The sequence below is a fragment of the Monodon monoceros genome, unplaced genomic scaffold (assembly GCF_005190385.1).
Source record: "Monodon monoceros isolate NGI ecotype Baffin Bay Population unplaced genomic scaffold, NGI_Narwhal_1 Super_Scaffold_2, whole genome shotgun sequence".
In the NCBI taxonomy this organism is placed as follows: Eukaryota; Metazoa; Chordata; class Mammalia; order Artiodactyla; family Monodontidae; genus Monodon; species Monodon monoceros.
The window spans coordinates 8,396,134-8,408,043 of record NW_021703776.1 but is presented as its reverse complement, the minus strand read 5'-3'; the positions used below and the strand labels follow the sequence as shown (position 1 = coordinate 8,408,043).

The following is an 11,910-nucleotide window of genomic DNA, read 5'->3' as shown; positions in this document are numbered from 1 at the left end:
CGATTTCCGCCTCTTAGAGGGGTTGGCAGGCCGTGCTCGCAGCTGCTGCAGGGCCCAGCTGCGGTTCCCAGGGGCTAGAGCTGAGCGTTAGACTCCTGCACACGCATGTCTCCTTCTGTCTTATGAACCTCAGGGCAAAGCTCTGTGCCCTCCGCTCTGCGGGGCCTCAGGGCCCCTCTGGCCCTGGCTGCCTGTCCCCAGCTGTCCTGTTCTCACCCTAGAGACCTGGCGTCCTCTGGGCCGCATCTTCCCCCCTCCCTCCTGGCCTGACTTTTTGGGGGAGGTGGCAGAAACAGGTGACACCTTTCCTTGTGCCAAGGCCCTGAGCTCGGCCGAGGGACCAGTGAGTGACACCCAAGGCCACTCGCTCTGGAGAGCAGCTTTGAAATTGCAGGAAAGGAGGGCTTACGGGGCTCCAGGAAGCAGCAAGCCTGGAGATTAGAATCCAACGAGCCTGAATCCACGCTAAGCCTGCCATGGGAGTGGCCATGGCACTTCTAAGCGAGCTCAAAAATTGCGGCATTGTCATCTGTGACCCGGGCTGCCTCTGAGCGTCCGCCTGGGGGGACCCTCTTGGCCACCGACCCCTCCTTCCTCCAGGGCCCCGTCCTTCCAGCACCCCTCCACTCCTCCTGTTCTCCACCCTTCAGAGCAGGGTCTCGGTGTGGGGGGGGGGGACACCTTCTCACTGTGCCTGCCCCTCGCCCTCTGGGCGCCAGAGTGAGTCCCAGCAGCAGCCCACCTGCAGCCCCGCTGTCCTGCACAAAGTCCAGCCCCTTGGCCGGCCAGGTGGTGCCAGGAGCCGCCCACCTCCCTCCTCCCCTGCCCACTGAGGTCTTTCAGCGTTCCGCCTGCCGTGCGGACAAGCACACGGCCTTCCCACCGCCAGGGACCCTGCTCCGCAGCCCCTTCACCTGGCCAGGGCATCTTTCAAGTTCCGGCTGACCGGTAGCTTCCCTCCTTCCACTCTACCTACCAGTCCCATGGTGGGGGGCGTGCATCCTGCCTGCCCTGCTCTCTGCTTTGCTTCTTTCTTCCCTCCTCCCCTCCACTCCCCCTTTCGGAGACACCCCCTCAGGAGCACAGTGTTTACAGAGCACCTGGCTTTTCCAGGATGGGGGAGGGTGGCGTCGGCAGCGAAGACAGAGCCCTCAGCCCCGGTGGGGTTCACGTTCTTGGGGGGCCACAGGGGGGATGCAGAGAGGGGAGCACGACACGGGGCTGGGAGGAGGTGCCTTTATCACCTGTCAGCCTGGATCTCCTGGGCACTGAGGTCCGTTCGGAGCCGGGCGGGGGTCTGGGGAGCTCACAGGCTCCTGGGGGCACTGGGGCCCTGGCACTGCGCACGGAGCGCCAGGAGGAGGCGCAGGGAGGGGGGAAGATGATGAAGGTCCGAGCCTGAGAGCTCCTGAGAGGAGGGGAGAGCGAGACAGGAAGAGGGGCAGGGGAGGGTGGGGTGGTGAGAGGGAGTGCGGGCAGCCGGGAGGAGGGCCGGGGAGGAGGGAGAGCCGTCAGCTGCGTTCAGTGCTACAAAATGAGGACTGGACACCAGATCAGGTGTGTGCAGCCAGCGGTGGCCTCAGCAGAGGGTTCGGGGCACACGAGGGCCAAAGCGTGAGTGCCTGGCTGCCAGGGAGACAGAGCATTGCGACTCTCCCTGCAGGGCAGGGGGCAGAGCGGACGGAAGCTGGCCTGGGAGGGGTTGCTGGAAAGCTGCTCTGTGAGTGAGGACCAGGGGCTGCTGAGCCACCCTCCCCAGTGCCTCTAGGGGCCTGGCACACGTGGTGTGTGCACCCCTCGGGGTCCTGCCTTGCCCTTGCAGCGGGGGTGGGGTGGGTGGGGGGACGTGTGTGATGAGGCTTTTCCAGTAACCTTCCGAGACTCCCAGGCCCCTGGAGATGGTGTCCGCCCTGGAGCTTCTCAGGGTTTCCTCACTCTGCCTCTCTTTAGGTTTGCTCTTTCTTGCACTATTCTTAATGTGATTCCTTCATTCTTTTAAAAAATTTTATTTCATTGAAGTATAGTTGATTCAAATGTTGTGTTAATTTCTACCGCACAGCGAAGTGACTCAGTTACACACACACACACACACACACACACACACACACACACACACACACACACACACACATATATCAGTACATTCCTTTTCATATTCTTTTCCATTATGGTTTATCACAGGATATTGAATATAGTTCCCTGTTCTGTGCAGTAAGACCCTGTTGTTGATCCATTCTCTATATAATAGTTTGCATCTGCTAATCCCAAACTCCCAGCCCATCCCTCCCCCTTCCCCCTTGGTCCTTCTTTTGCTTTCTTCATCCACCCACCTATCCACTCATCCATCCTCCATACTTCCTCCATCCACCCATCCATCTTCCATCCATCCATTCTGCAAGCACTTATCTTCCATTCATTCGGTATTCGGGGAGTGTGGCTGGTCAGACAGACAGATGGACGGGTGGACAGATGGGAGAAAATGAATCACTGCTGTGTCTTTACCCCAGCATCTCATGCTGGGACCCCTGGGACTTGATTCATGGACTACTTCCCAAGGCCATACACCCTGAGTGGTTGCCTTGGAGAGGCCAAGGCCAGGGAGGGATGGGGCACCTGTCTGCTTCTTGCATGGAGATGGCCTCCAGCTTCTTGGTGGCAGGAGACCACACAGCCCTCTCTGCTGCCCTGAAGCACACACGGCTCCTGGTCAGCCCCAAACTGAAGTGCTGGATGCATGTTCCAGGCTGCCTGGAAGCAAGTGAAATTGGGTCCTGAGCAAATGGCCTACCCGCGCCCCCCACCCCAGGGGCCCTCAGGTAGGAACCATGATTGGGGTCACCTGTGTACCCCACCCAGCTCCAGGGTATGGTGGAGCCCCCTCCGCCCCAGGTCCCACATCTCCCCACCCCTATTGTCTTGGACAAGACAGTCTCATCAATAACTGGGCTCTGGTGCTGCAGGCCTTACAGATGGCAGACACTGGGCGTCCCCACCCTCCGTCTCCAGGGCAGGCGAGCTAGCGTGGCTGTCTTCACTCCCACCACCTGTTGGGTGAGGGATCTCCCCGTGAGTGGTGGGCAGCACTTGGAAGTGAGGTGGCCCTCTCCCCTTTAGTGGCCTTGCTGCTCAGGACCAGCCAGGCCTCCAGTTTCTCCCCAGTCCAGGCTGAGAGCCTGGGTGCTGTCCATTCCCACCATGGGCTTTTAGGGCAACCTGCACCCGAGACCCCTCCTCTTTTCCAGAGCCTGAGATGCTCTGTGCTGAGAGCGGTCGCTGATGTTTCTGTCTCCCTGTTGGCCCCTCAGCTCAGTGACAGGACTGTGCTGTCCCTGTCTGTGGTGGAAGGAAGGGAGGAAGGAAAGGAGGGAGGGGGACCAGTGAATGAATGAATGGACATGAGTGCATTTCTGGAGACCGTTGATGGCGTTTGCAGTTCAGGGCCAGGCTGATGGGGTGACAGTGTCCCAGGTGACCTCAGGGCCAGCAATGGGGGGATGCTCACTCCTGCCTCAGTGCCCTGCATGTGTCTCCCCCTCCCCGACCGAGGAATTCAGGAGACTGTTTGGGGACGTGAGGGCTCAGGTCTTTGCAGGGAGTGTTTTGCATTCTGGGGAGTTTTGTGTTTCTCCCTAAGCCCGAGTGCTCGGGCCTTGCTAAGGGCCGGAAGCTCAGGCCACGTGTCTAGGTTACGTGGGGACTGGGTTTTGCTCAGGTTATGCTAACTGAGGATTTCTCCTTCTCTCACCAGAAAACTCACTGGGGTGGGCGTGAATGCCGCGCACACGGCTCTGTTCCCACCCGCCCACTTTGTGTGGGGACAGTGTGGGCCTGATGTCGGGCTGGGGTCCTCCCGCCCTGGGGGTTTGGCTTCTCCCCTCACCTTGCACCCCTCTCCTTCCCTCATCGTCCTTTCTGTGTCCTCTGACACTTGCTTCCTTTGTCCCCTTCAGTTCCTCTTGTGTCCCTCTGGCTCCTTATCCCCTCTGCCTGCAGCCCTCCCTGTTCTTGGCCCTCCTTTGCACACTTCCCCCTCTCTCCTGGGGTCCCTCCCCTGCCCCATCCCACCTGTCAGTCCTCCTGTGCATATGCCCCAGGGAATCTGAGTGTTCCTTCCAGAGCTTGCCTGTGAGGGGGGACACCTCTGCCAGGACCCCTCAGAGCATCGCCCGGATGCCGCCCAGACAAGCTGCGCCCCGCAGGGAAGGCTCCGTCCAAATCTCCGCCTCCTTTTCCGTAGGAAGGTTCACATCACAAAGACCACCCTGGCGTGCCTGAATGGTGACTATGAGGTGGAGCCGGGCCATGGACATGAGAGGAACAGTTTTCTGAAAACTCATAACATCGAGACCTTTTTCATCGTGCCCTCCCATCGGCGAAAGGTGGGCTCCAGAAGGGGTCCTGTGCGGAGCCTTCTTAAGGACTCATGGCTCCCCAGATCGCTGCTTCTCAGGCCTTGAGCTCTGTGCACATGGGAGGGTGTCCCTGCTGACCTTGTGTCCTGGGCCTGGCCTGTTGCCCGTGAGGGGAGGGCCGTGGAGGAGGGGAGGGGATGGAGCTTGGAGTCAGGGCCCTGGGGTCCTCGGGGGCTGGGCCATCCTGAGTCCTACCGCACCTCCCTGGGCCTTCACTGCCTCTCCTGCAAATCAGGTTTGAGAACCCTCTGCAGGAGGTCAGGGATGGGGTGCGCTATGGATCGAGGGGTGCTGTGCACACAGGAAGGCTTGTGACCATCCTGTGTGAGCGCTGAAGGTCACTCTGCCCTGGGAAAGTGATCTGGACACGATTGAGGGTGGCCGAGCCACTTCCGGGGCTCAGGTGAGGGGCGCAGAACTCAGGTGAGGGACGCAGGACTCAGGTGAGGGGCACAGGGCTCAGGTGAGGGGCGCAGGACTCAAGTGAGGGGCGCAGGACTCAGGTGAGTTGCGCAGGACACAGGTGAGGAGTGCAGTGCTCAGGTGAGGGGCGCAGGGCTCAGGTGAGGGGCGCAGGACTCAGGTGAGGGGCGCAGGACACAGGTGAGGAGTGCAGTGCTCAGGTGAGGGGCGCAGGACTCAGGTGAGGGGCACAGGACACAGGTGAGGAGTGCAGTGCTCAGGTGAGGGGCGCAGGACTCAGGTGAGGGGCGTGGGGCTCAGGTGAGGGGCATAGGGCTCAGGTGAGGGGTGCAGGGCTCAGGTGAGGGGCGCGGGACACAGGTGAGGGGTGCAGGACACAGGTGGCCACAGTACTTTTTCAGAATACAAGCAGGTCAGGGAGAGCTTCGGGTTTCGCTGTCCTGGTGCATCCATGGGCCAGTACTCTCCAGGCCAGGATGCGGTGGCACCCATGTGATGTGGGAGCTGTGGATGGGTGTGGCACTGGCCAGGAGAGAGAAATGGGGCTCAGGGCAGGACAGGCAGGGCAGGGTGAGCTGACTTCTGGAGAAGGGGAGTGAGTGTGTGAGAGAAGGGCAGGTGTGAGAGGTTTGGGTGACCAGCTGGGGTCAACCTGGGAACATAGGAGCGGAGGGCAGGGCGCCAAGGAGGAAGGCCTGTGAGCCGCTGCCGGGATGCAGGAGGTTGTGAGTCAGAGGAGGGAGCCTTGGTGCCATGAGTGGATGCCGCCCCACTCGTCATACAGAATTAAACAACAGCGTCAGCCATGGCTGCGGTTTGAGGGTGAGAAGGATGGCGAGGTCTGTACAATGAGCAGCCCCTTGGGAGAAGTTTGGGTTGAGGAGGAGAGAGAAAAAGGTGAAAGGCAGAAGGGCAGGTCGGCAGGACGGACCCAGGGGCCAGTGGGTGACACTCATCCGCGTGGTGCTGCCCCAGCTGGGTGATGTCCATGCATCTGCCCCAGGATTCGGGCATCGCTCTCGTTTCAGAGGCATTGGATGTAGTTGAGACCTGCGTGTTTTGGGACTGGGTTGCTGGTTCTGTTCCCTGCTGGGTCTGGTGAGCAGTAGGTCCTCAGCAAGTGGCCTGTGATCTCCCTGCCCCGTTAAGCTCGTGCTCCCCGCCCAAGAGGTAGGACGTGTGTGTCGGCTCACAGCGTTTCTCTCTGCTGCACGTCCACACAGATATTTCCAGGGCTGATTCTCTCAGATATAAAACCGGCCAAGAGGATGAAGTTCAAGACCGTGTGCTACCTGCTGGTGCAGCTCATGCACTGCCGGAAGATGTTCAAGGCTGAGATCCCTTTCTCCAATGTCATGACCTGCGAGGACGACGACAAGGTAGGCGGGCCCCACCCCCGTGTGCCGGCCCCGCAGGGAGTCCCTGTTTGTCTGTCCTCCCAGTGCAGTCCTGCTGCGGTCGGGCTCCATTAGCCCTCGCCCTTCACCTTGCACAGTCTTGTAAATGCTGTTCAGAGCTGGGCTGCTTTTGCTTTCCTGCAAAACACTTTTCATTATGTTGTGGGTTTTTTTTGCAACTTGGCATTCCATGGATTTATCGGTAAATTCAAGCCACAGTCCCCCAGCCGTTGTTTAAATCTGTCCTCAGGATATCTGTACGTGTCAGATATTGTATCGCTGGTTCCGGAGCCCCCGACCTCCTCTGTCTGCACCCCGAGAGCCTCAACGTGGTGTCACCCCAGCCTTGCCCTTCACCTCCATGGAGAGCATCTCTGGCCATCCCCTCCCTCCCTCTCTGGCTCTCATATCAGAGGCCGCTCCTTCCTGGGTTAAGTCCCCTCTAGTTCATGGTGCATGGCCTCCAGCACCTGACGGAGGTTCCTTTTGTGGGTGTTCCTGCAGGTGACCTGGGTGCAGGATTTTCCGTCTTTCTTCTTGGGTTGGTCAGAGTCACCTTCGTCTTTAGTCTGCTGGGATGGGGCGAGGCCTGGGGTGAAAGCCTGGAGCTGAGCGGAGGCAGCGTTGTGGCTGGCGGGGGGATCCTTAGTGTCTGCTTCAACCACACAAGCATACTGTCTGTAACCCGGGGCCAGAGACCCTGATCCCTTCCCCCACCAGGGAAGACCCCGGTCCTCTGGGGCAGGAGGGCCGCGTCCCGGCAGCCTGGGGTGAAGCCTGTGCTCCGCCACTTTGTCAGCAGCTTTGAGCGTTCTCCGCGCGTCCTCTTGTCATTGGCCCTCCAGCCCCCGCACCGACGGCTGTGCCTCCTGAATATTCTGACTTTCACTATCACCTGTGTTCTTGGGTCTGCACATCCGTGACTGATTGCCTGTTTCCCGAGATTGCATTGCCGCTTCTGCACTCTCATTTTCTCCTCCGTGTGGGTTTTATGCCTTTAAAAGGCATTCCCTCACCACAGTTTTAGTGGCTTTTCAGGAGGAAGCAAAATCCCGCTGACTCTCGCTCGTGGTGCCTTATTCTAGAGGGATTTTTTTGTGATTTTGATGATGAGCTCCTGTTTGGGAAAACTTTATCTGGAGATGCCTAAGAGCTCTGTTGCTGGTGAATTCCCTCAAGAAGATGGGCCTTTCCTCTACTGGCCTTGCAGGAGGCTAAATGCCTGGCTTGTGGTTTTTAGATGTCCCAGGTGGTACACAGCTAGGTCTAAGACAGGCCAGCTGTCTTAGACCGACCCCACTGCGTGGTCTCTCCTGGTTGGTGTTTGCTGATGGAGCCTCTCAGGGTCTGGGGTTCAGCCAGAGGGCTTTGACCTCACTGCCCATCTTGCTTGGGCCCCTGGATTTCTGTGAGCCCCATGAAAGCTTGATGGCACCATTCCCTGGCCTGCATTCCCACTGTCCTGACGTTTCTGGCCTCTGGTCATTTTCCTTACTTTCTTGCCAGCTCAGTTGTACATTTCAAAGTATGTATGAGTTAATATATTTATCCAGAGTTTGTAACAGGAGAACTCTCAGGCTTTCTTGTTAGCCAGATTGCCAGGGTAGAAACCCTGATTTAATCTCTGTCTTCTTCCTGCAGTACCCCCGGCCCCAACCCCCTTGATTCAACTTGACCCCGCCCCCCCCCCAGGGATGGGACTGGGGGAGGGTTATGAGGTGCACAATTTAAATATGCGTCCAAAACTCAGTATCAGGATGTGCTTCCTTGGTGGCGCAGTGGTTAAGAATCTACCTGCCAATGCAGGGGACACGGGTTTGAGCCCTGGTCCGGGAAGATCCCACATGCCACGGAGCACCTAAGTCCGTGTGCCACAACTACTGAGCCTGTGCTCTAGAGCCCGCGAGCCACAACTACTGAGCCCACGTGCCACAACTTCTGAAGCCCGTGTGCCTAGAGCCCGTGCTCCACAACAAGAAGAGCCACCACAATGAGAAGACTGCGCACCGCAGCGAAGACCCAACACAGCCAAAAATAAATAAATAAAATAAATGAATTTATAAAACAAAAAACCAAAAAAACCCCTCAGTATCAGGATAATTAACAGTGCAATATTTTAAAAAATCAAATGTAATCCAAAAGAATCCACAATGAATGAAAAATCAAATTTTAGTTGAAGCCTGGGCAGTGCAGAGCCATCATCCTGGAGCCTGAGGCAAGGACTGGTGTCCCCAGGACTCCTCAGGGGTGTTGGGGTGCGGAGAGGGGAGGGAGCGCGTAATTCCTGCTTGATTGCCCAGGGTGGTGGAGTTAATAAGGCTTTTCCTGGGCAGAGCCTGCTGACCTGTGAAAGGAGCCTGTGACCCCTGGATTCAGACTGTGTCTGATGAGCCCGCACAGCTAACATCAGCCTCTCCTTCGCTGGGGCCGGTGGCTCCTTGGCGTTTGCACTCGGACCACAGAGCGCCAGTAACACCCTCGCCCCAGCCATGGCTCCTTAGGTTGGGGAGGAATCGCACACCTGGGCTCAACGCCCAGGACAGGAGCTGTGCAGCTCCTCCCGTCCCTCCCATCCCAGGGGTTGGGGGAGGCAGACCTGCTGTGTGCAGGGCCCCTTCCCTCCCTCCTTTTCTTTTTTTTTTTTTTTTGCGGTACGCGGGCCTCTCACCGCCGTAGCCCCTCCCATTGCAGGGCACAGGCTCCGGACGCGCAGGCTCAGCGGCCGTGGCTCACGGGCCCAGCCGCTCCGCGGCATGTGGGATCCTCCCGGACCAGGGCACGAACCCGTGTCCCCTGCATGGGCAGGCGGACTCTCAACCACTGCGCCACCAGGGAAGCCCCTTCCTTCCTTTTCTTCCAGCGTCAGGAGTCACGGTTGGATTCCTGGATTCCTCGTCCCCCGAGCCTCTCACCTCCCCAGCTTTGCAGCCCTCCCGCCTCCCTTGGGAGCATGAGTGGTGGTGTCCTGGGTTTCGTCCTTGGCGCCCTGTCCCCGCAGTCTCCCACAGGTCTCCCCTGTGTGCTCAGGGTCCCCATGCCCCTCTCCGACACACCCAACATCTCTGGTGCTTGGGACACCTCCGCCGCCGCCTGGCTGGCTCCGACGGAGGAGACCGCAGCCCAGGCCTGCGCTCTGCTCTCAGGCGCCCTCTGCACCCAGCCCGCTTCTCTCTCCGTCACACCACCTCCTCCATACTCTGACCCCTCGTCCGCAGGGCGCCCGATTCCGGCCTCGATGCCCCCTGGGCAGCCTCTATGGGCCAGGCAGCTCCCCTGCTGGGGAGACAGAGAGCACAGTCCCCATGGGCAGGTGCCGCAGGCTGGGAGCCGAGCTGGGAGCCCGGGCCTCTGCTGCCCTGCTCTGTGCCCTTTCATTGCCACCTGCCCCCACGATTAGTGAAAACGAGGATGGGGAGGGTAGAGGGCTGGCACCGTGGGGGGGCATCAGAGGGTGAAGACAGGGCAGGTGGTCTGAGGGGGTGTCCATGGTGGTCCTGGAATGATGGGGTGGAGAGGCTGTGCACGGGGCGGGGCCGGCCACCAGTGGGGACATTTGGGGAGGATGACATGAGTGCCCCGGCCGGTGACCCCCGAGCAGAGCAGCCCCTGCCCTGAAGCTGTTCTCCCCGGCGGGTCTCAGATCCTGCATCTGCTTTAGGATGAGGTCTGCCTCATCGTTCCTGTTCCTGTCTTCCGTTTACTTTATCTGCACCTTGAGCCTGATCTAGGGGGCCTTGGAGATGGAGCTGGGGAAGCCGGCGGGATCAGGGCAGTGGGTTCCACTGTCGCCTGTGCCTTTGTGCCGAGTTTGTGAGACATTGTGTCCCAGGTTCTGGTGGGTGACTCAGATGTACGTGGTCAGCCTCAGACCACAGCGCACCTGGGGTTCCCGTGTTCCTGGCCTCTCCTGGGTCAGCGGTGTGGGAGCCCAGGGTGAATCGGCCGCTAGGTGGCGATACCGTGCACGCACCTCCGGCCAGGGACCTGGGCTTCGGGATTGGTGTCAGGGCTCCAGCACAGCTTTAGGGTACTTCACGTCCAAGGTACTTCTCTCCAGTAAATCCAACCCCCGCATGCTTACGCTTTTCTGTTTCTTCCTTCAGTATTCCTTTCTGATTATAAAAGTAATTTATTGTGGAAAATATAGAAAAATACAAAAATGCACAAAGAAGAAGATGAAAAGCATTCATCTACAATCCAATCACCCTCAACCAACCTATCGTCAACATTTTCATCCTTCTAGCTTCTTAGATGTGTGTATATTTATAAAATTGATGGGATGATATACAATCAGTTTGCTGCTTGTCACTTTTTTTCACTTGCCAGTGTATCACAAGGGTTTCTTTATATTATTGACTATTCCTCAAAAATAGGATTCTCTAATCATTGTGTAGATTTCCAGCCTAGGGAGAGACCGTTTACTTACTCAACTTCCACTCAACTTCCATTGATATTTAGGTCATTTCTGCTTTTATTGTTTTTTTTGGGTTTTTTTTTAAGCAAAGTAAATGATTCACAGCATTTTTTTGCTCACGAAAGTGCACTTACATCTCTGATCATTTTGTAAAATGGATTTCTCTGAGTTGAGTATCTGCGAGAGTGGGTGTGTAGCTGGTTAGAGATTGTAGCACCAGTGTTACCTGTAGCAGCAGGTGGGAGACAAGCCTCCCCCTCCCCGACGAGCGTGGGGAGACGCTCTCTATGGAGTCCCCTAATACTGCCAGTAGATTTGCCCCTTCCAGAATGTACACCAGGAGCCTTCCAGTTCTCTCTCCCCTTTTAAAAAATGCTGCCTCTCTCCTTCAGATTTAAAATCACCTAAGCCTATTTATTTTAAAATACAAAAGTAACATGTACCCGTGATACAGAAAGTCCAATCCCCTGAACTGTTTACCATTTTGTGTTTTTTCTTCCCCCCCAGAAAAACCTGGCTGTGTGCTAGAAGGTTAATGCCAATAAGACTTGACCTATTTAACTGTCCCAACGCCCTGTCTTTTCACTCAGTGACAGACCTTGGAGATCCTGGAGACTCGTACCAGGGGGCCTCCACCTGCAGACAGACTTGTTTCCCGGTGCCTTGCTGACGCGTGGGAACATGATTTCCAGATTTCTTCTCTTGGCCATCAGTGCTGAGAACATCCTTAAATTAAAAAAAACTTTTTGTACATCTTAGTGAACTTTACAAGGACAGCCTGCGGTAACTTCTTTGTAGTGAAATCGCTGCGTTAAATGGTGCATGTATTTTAATTTGTGATCGCTGTTGCCAAATTGCTCTCTCCATGTTTTCCGCACTCACTCTTGTGACAGCTTCCCCAGCACGGCCTCAGCACAGTTTAAGCATTGTTCATTGCTTCATGCCGCGTCTCCCTTCCTGATCTGTTTCAAGGTCTGCAGAGGGCCTTTCCTACCCTGTTTCCCAGCTTTTTGTTTTAAAGATGGCTCGGAGTATTTTAGAAACATAGTTTCCACCATTTCTGCTTGAATTTGATGAAGATCCAATTCTAGCTTATGTTTGGTCCATACTTATTGAAACTGATTGTAATAACTTTTTTTACTTCCCTTGGGTTTCCTTGATATACAGTGGTATCACTTTTAAATAGTGATAATTTTTGTTTCTTTTTTTACATCCTTTATTCAATGATAGTGATGAGTGACATTCTTTTTTTTTTTATTCTGGC

The 11,910-nt window shown here is 56.7% G+C and overlaps 1 protein-coding gene across 1 annotated transcript in view; it reads left to right on the top strand.

Annotated features, from left to right (window-relative positions):
* ADCY1 (adenylate cyclase 1) overlaps positions 1-11,910 on the top strand; it is a 115,984-nt gene that overhangs the window by 64,972 nt on the left and 39,102 nt on the right. Inside the window, exons 7-8 of the mRNA XM_029233845.1 lie at positions 4,238-4,379; positions 6,059-6,214. Of these exons, the coding sequence (XP_029089678.1) occupies positions 4,238-4,379; positions 6,059-6,214 (298 nt within the window). The remainder of the gene's footprint in view (positions 1-4,237; positions 4,380-6,058; positions 6,215-11,910) is intronic.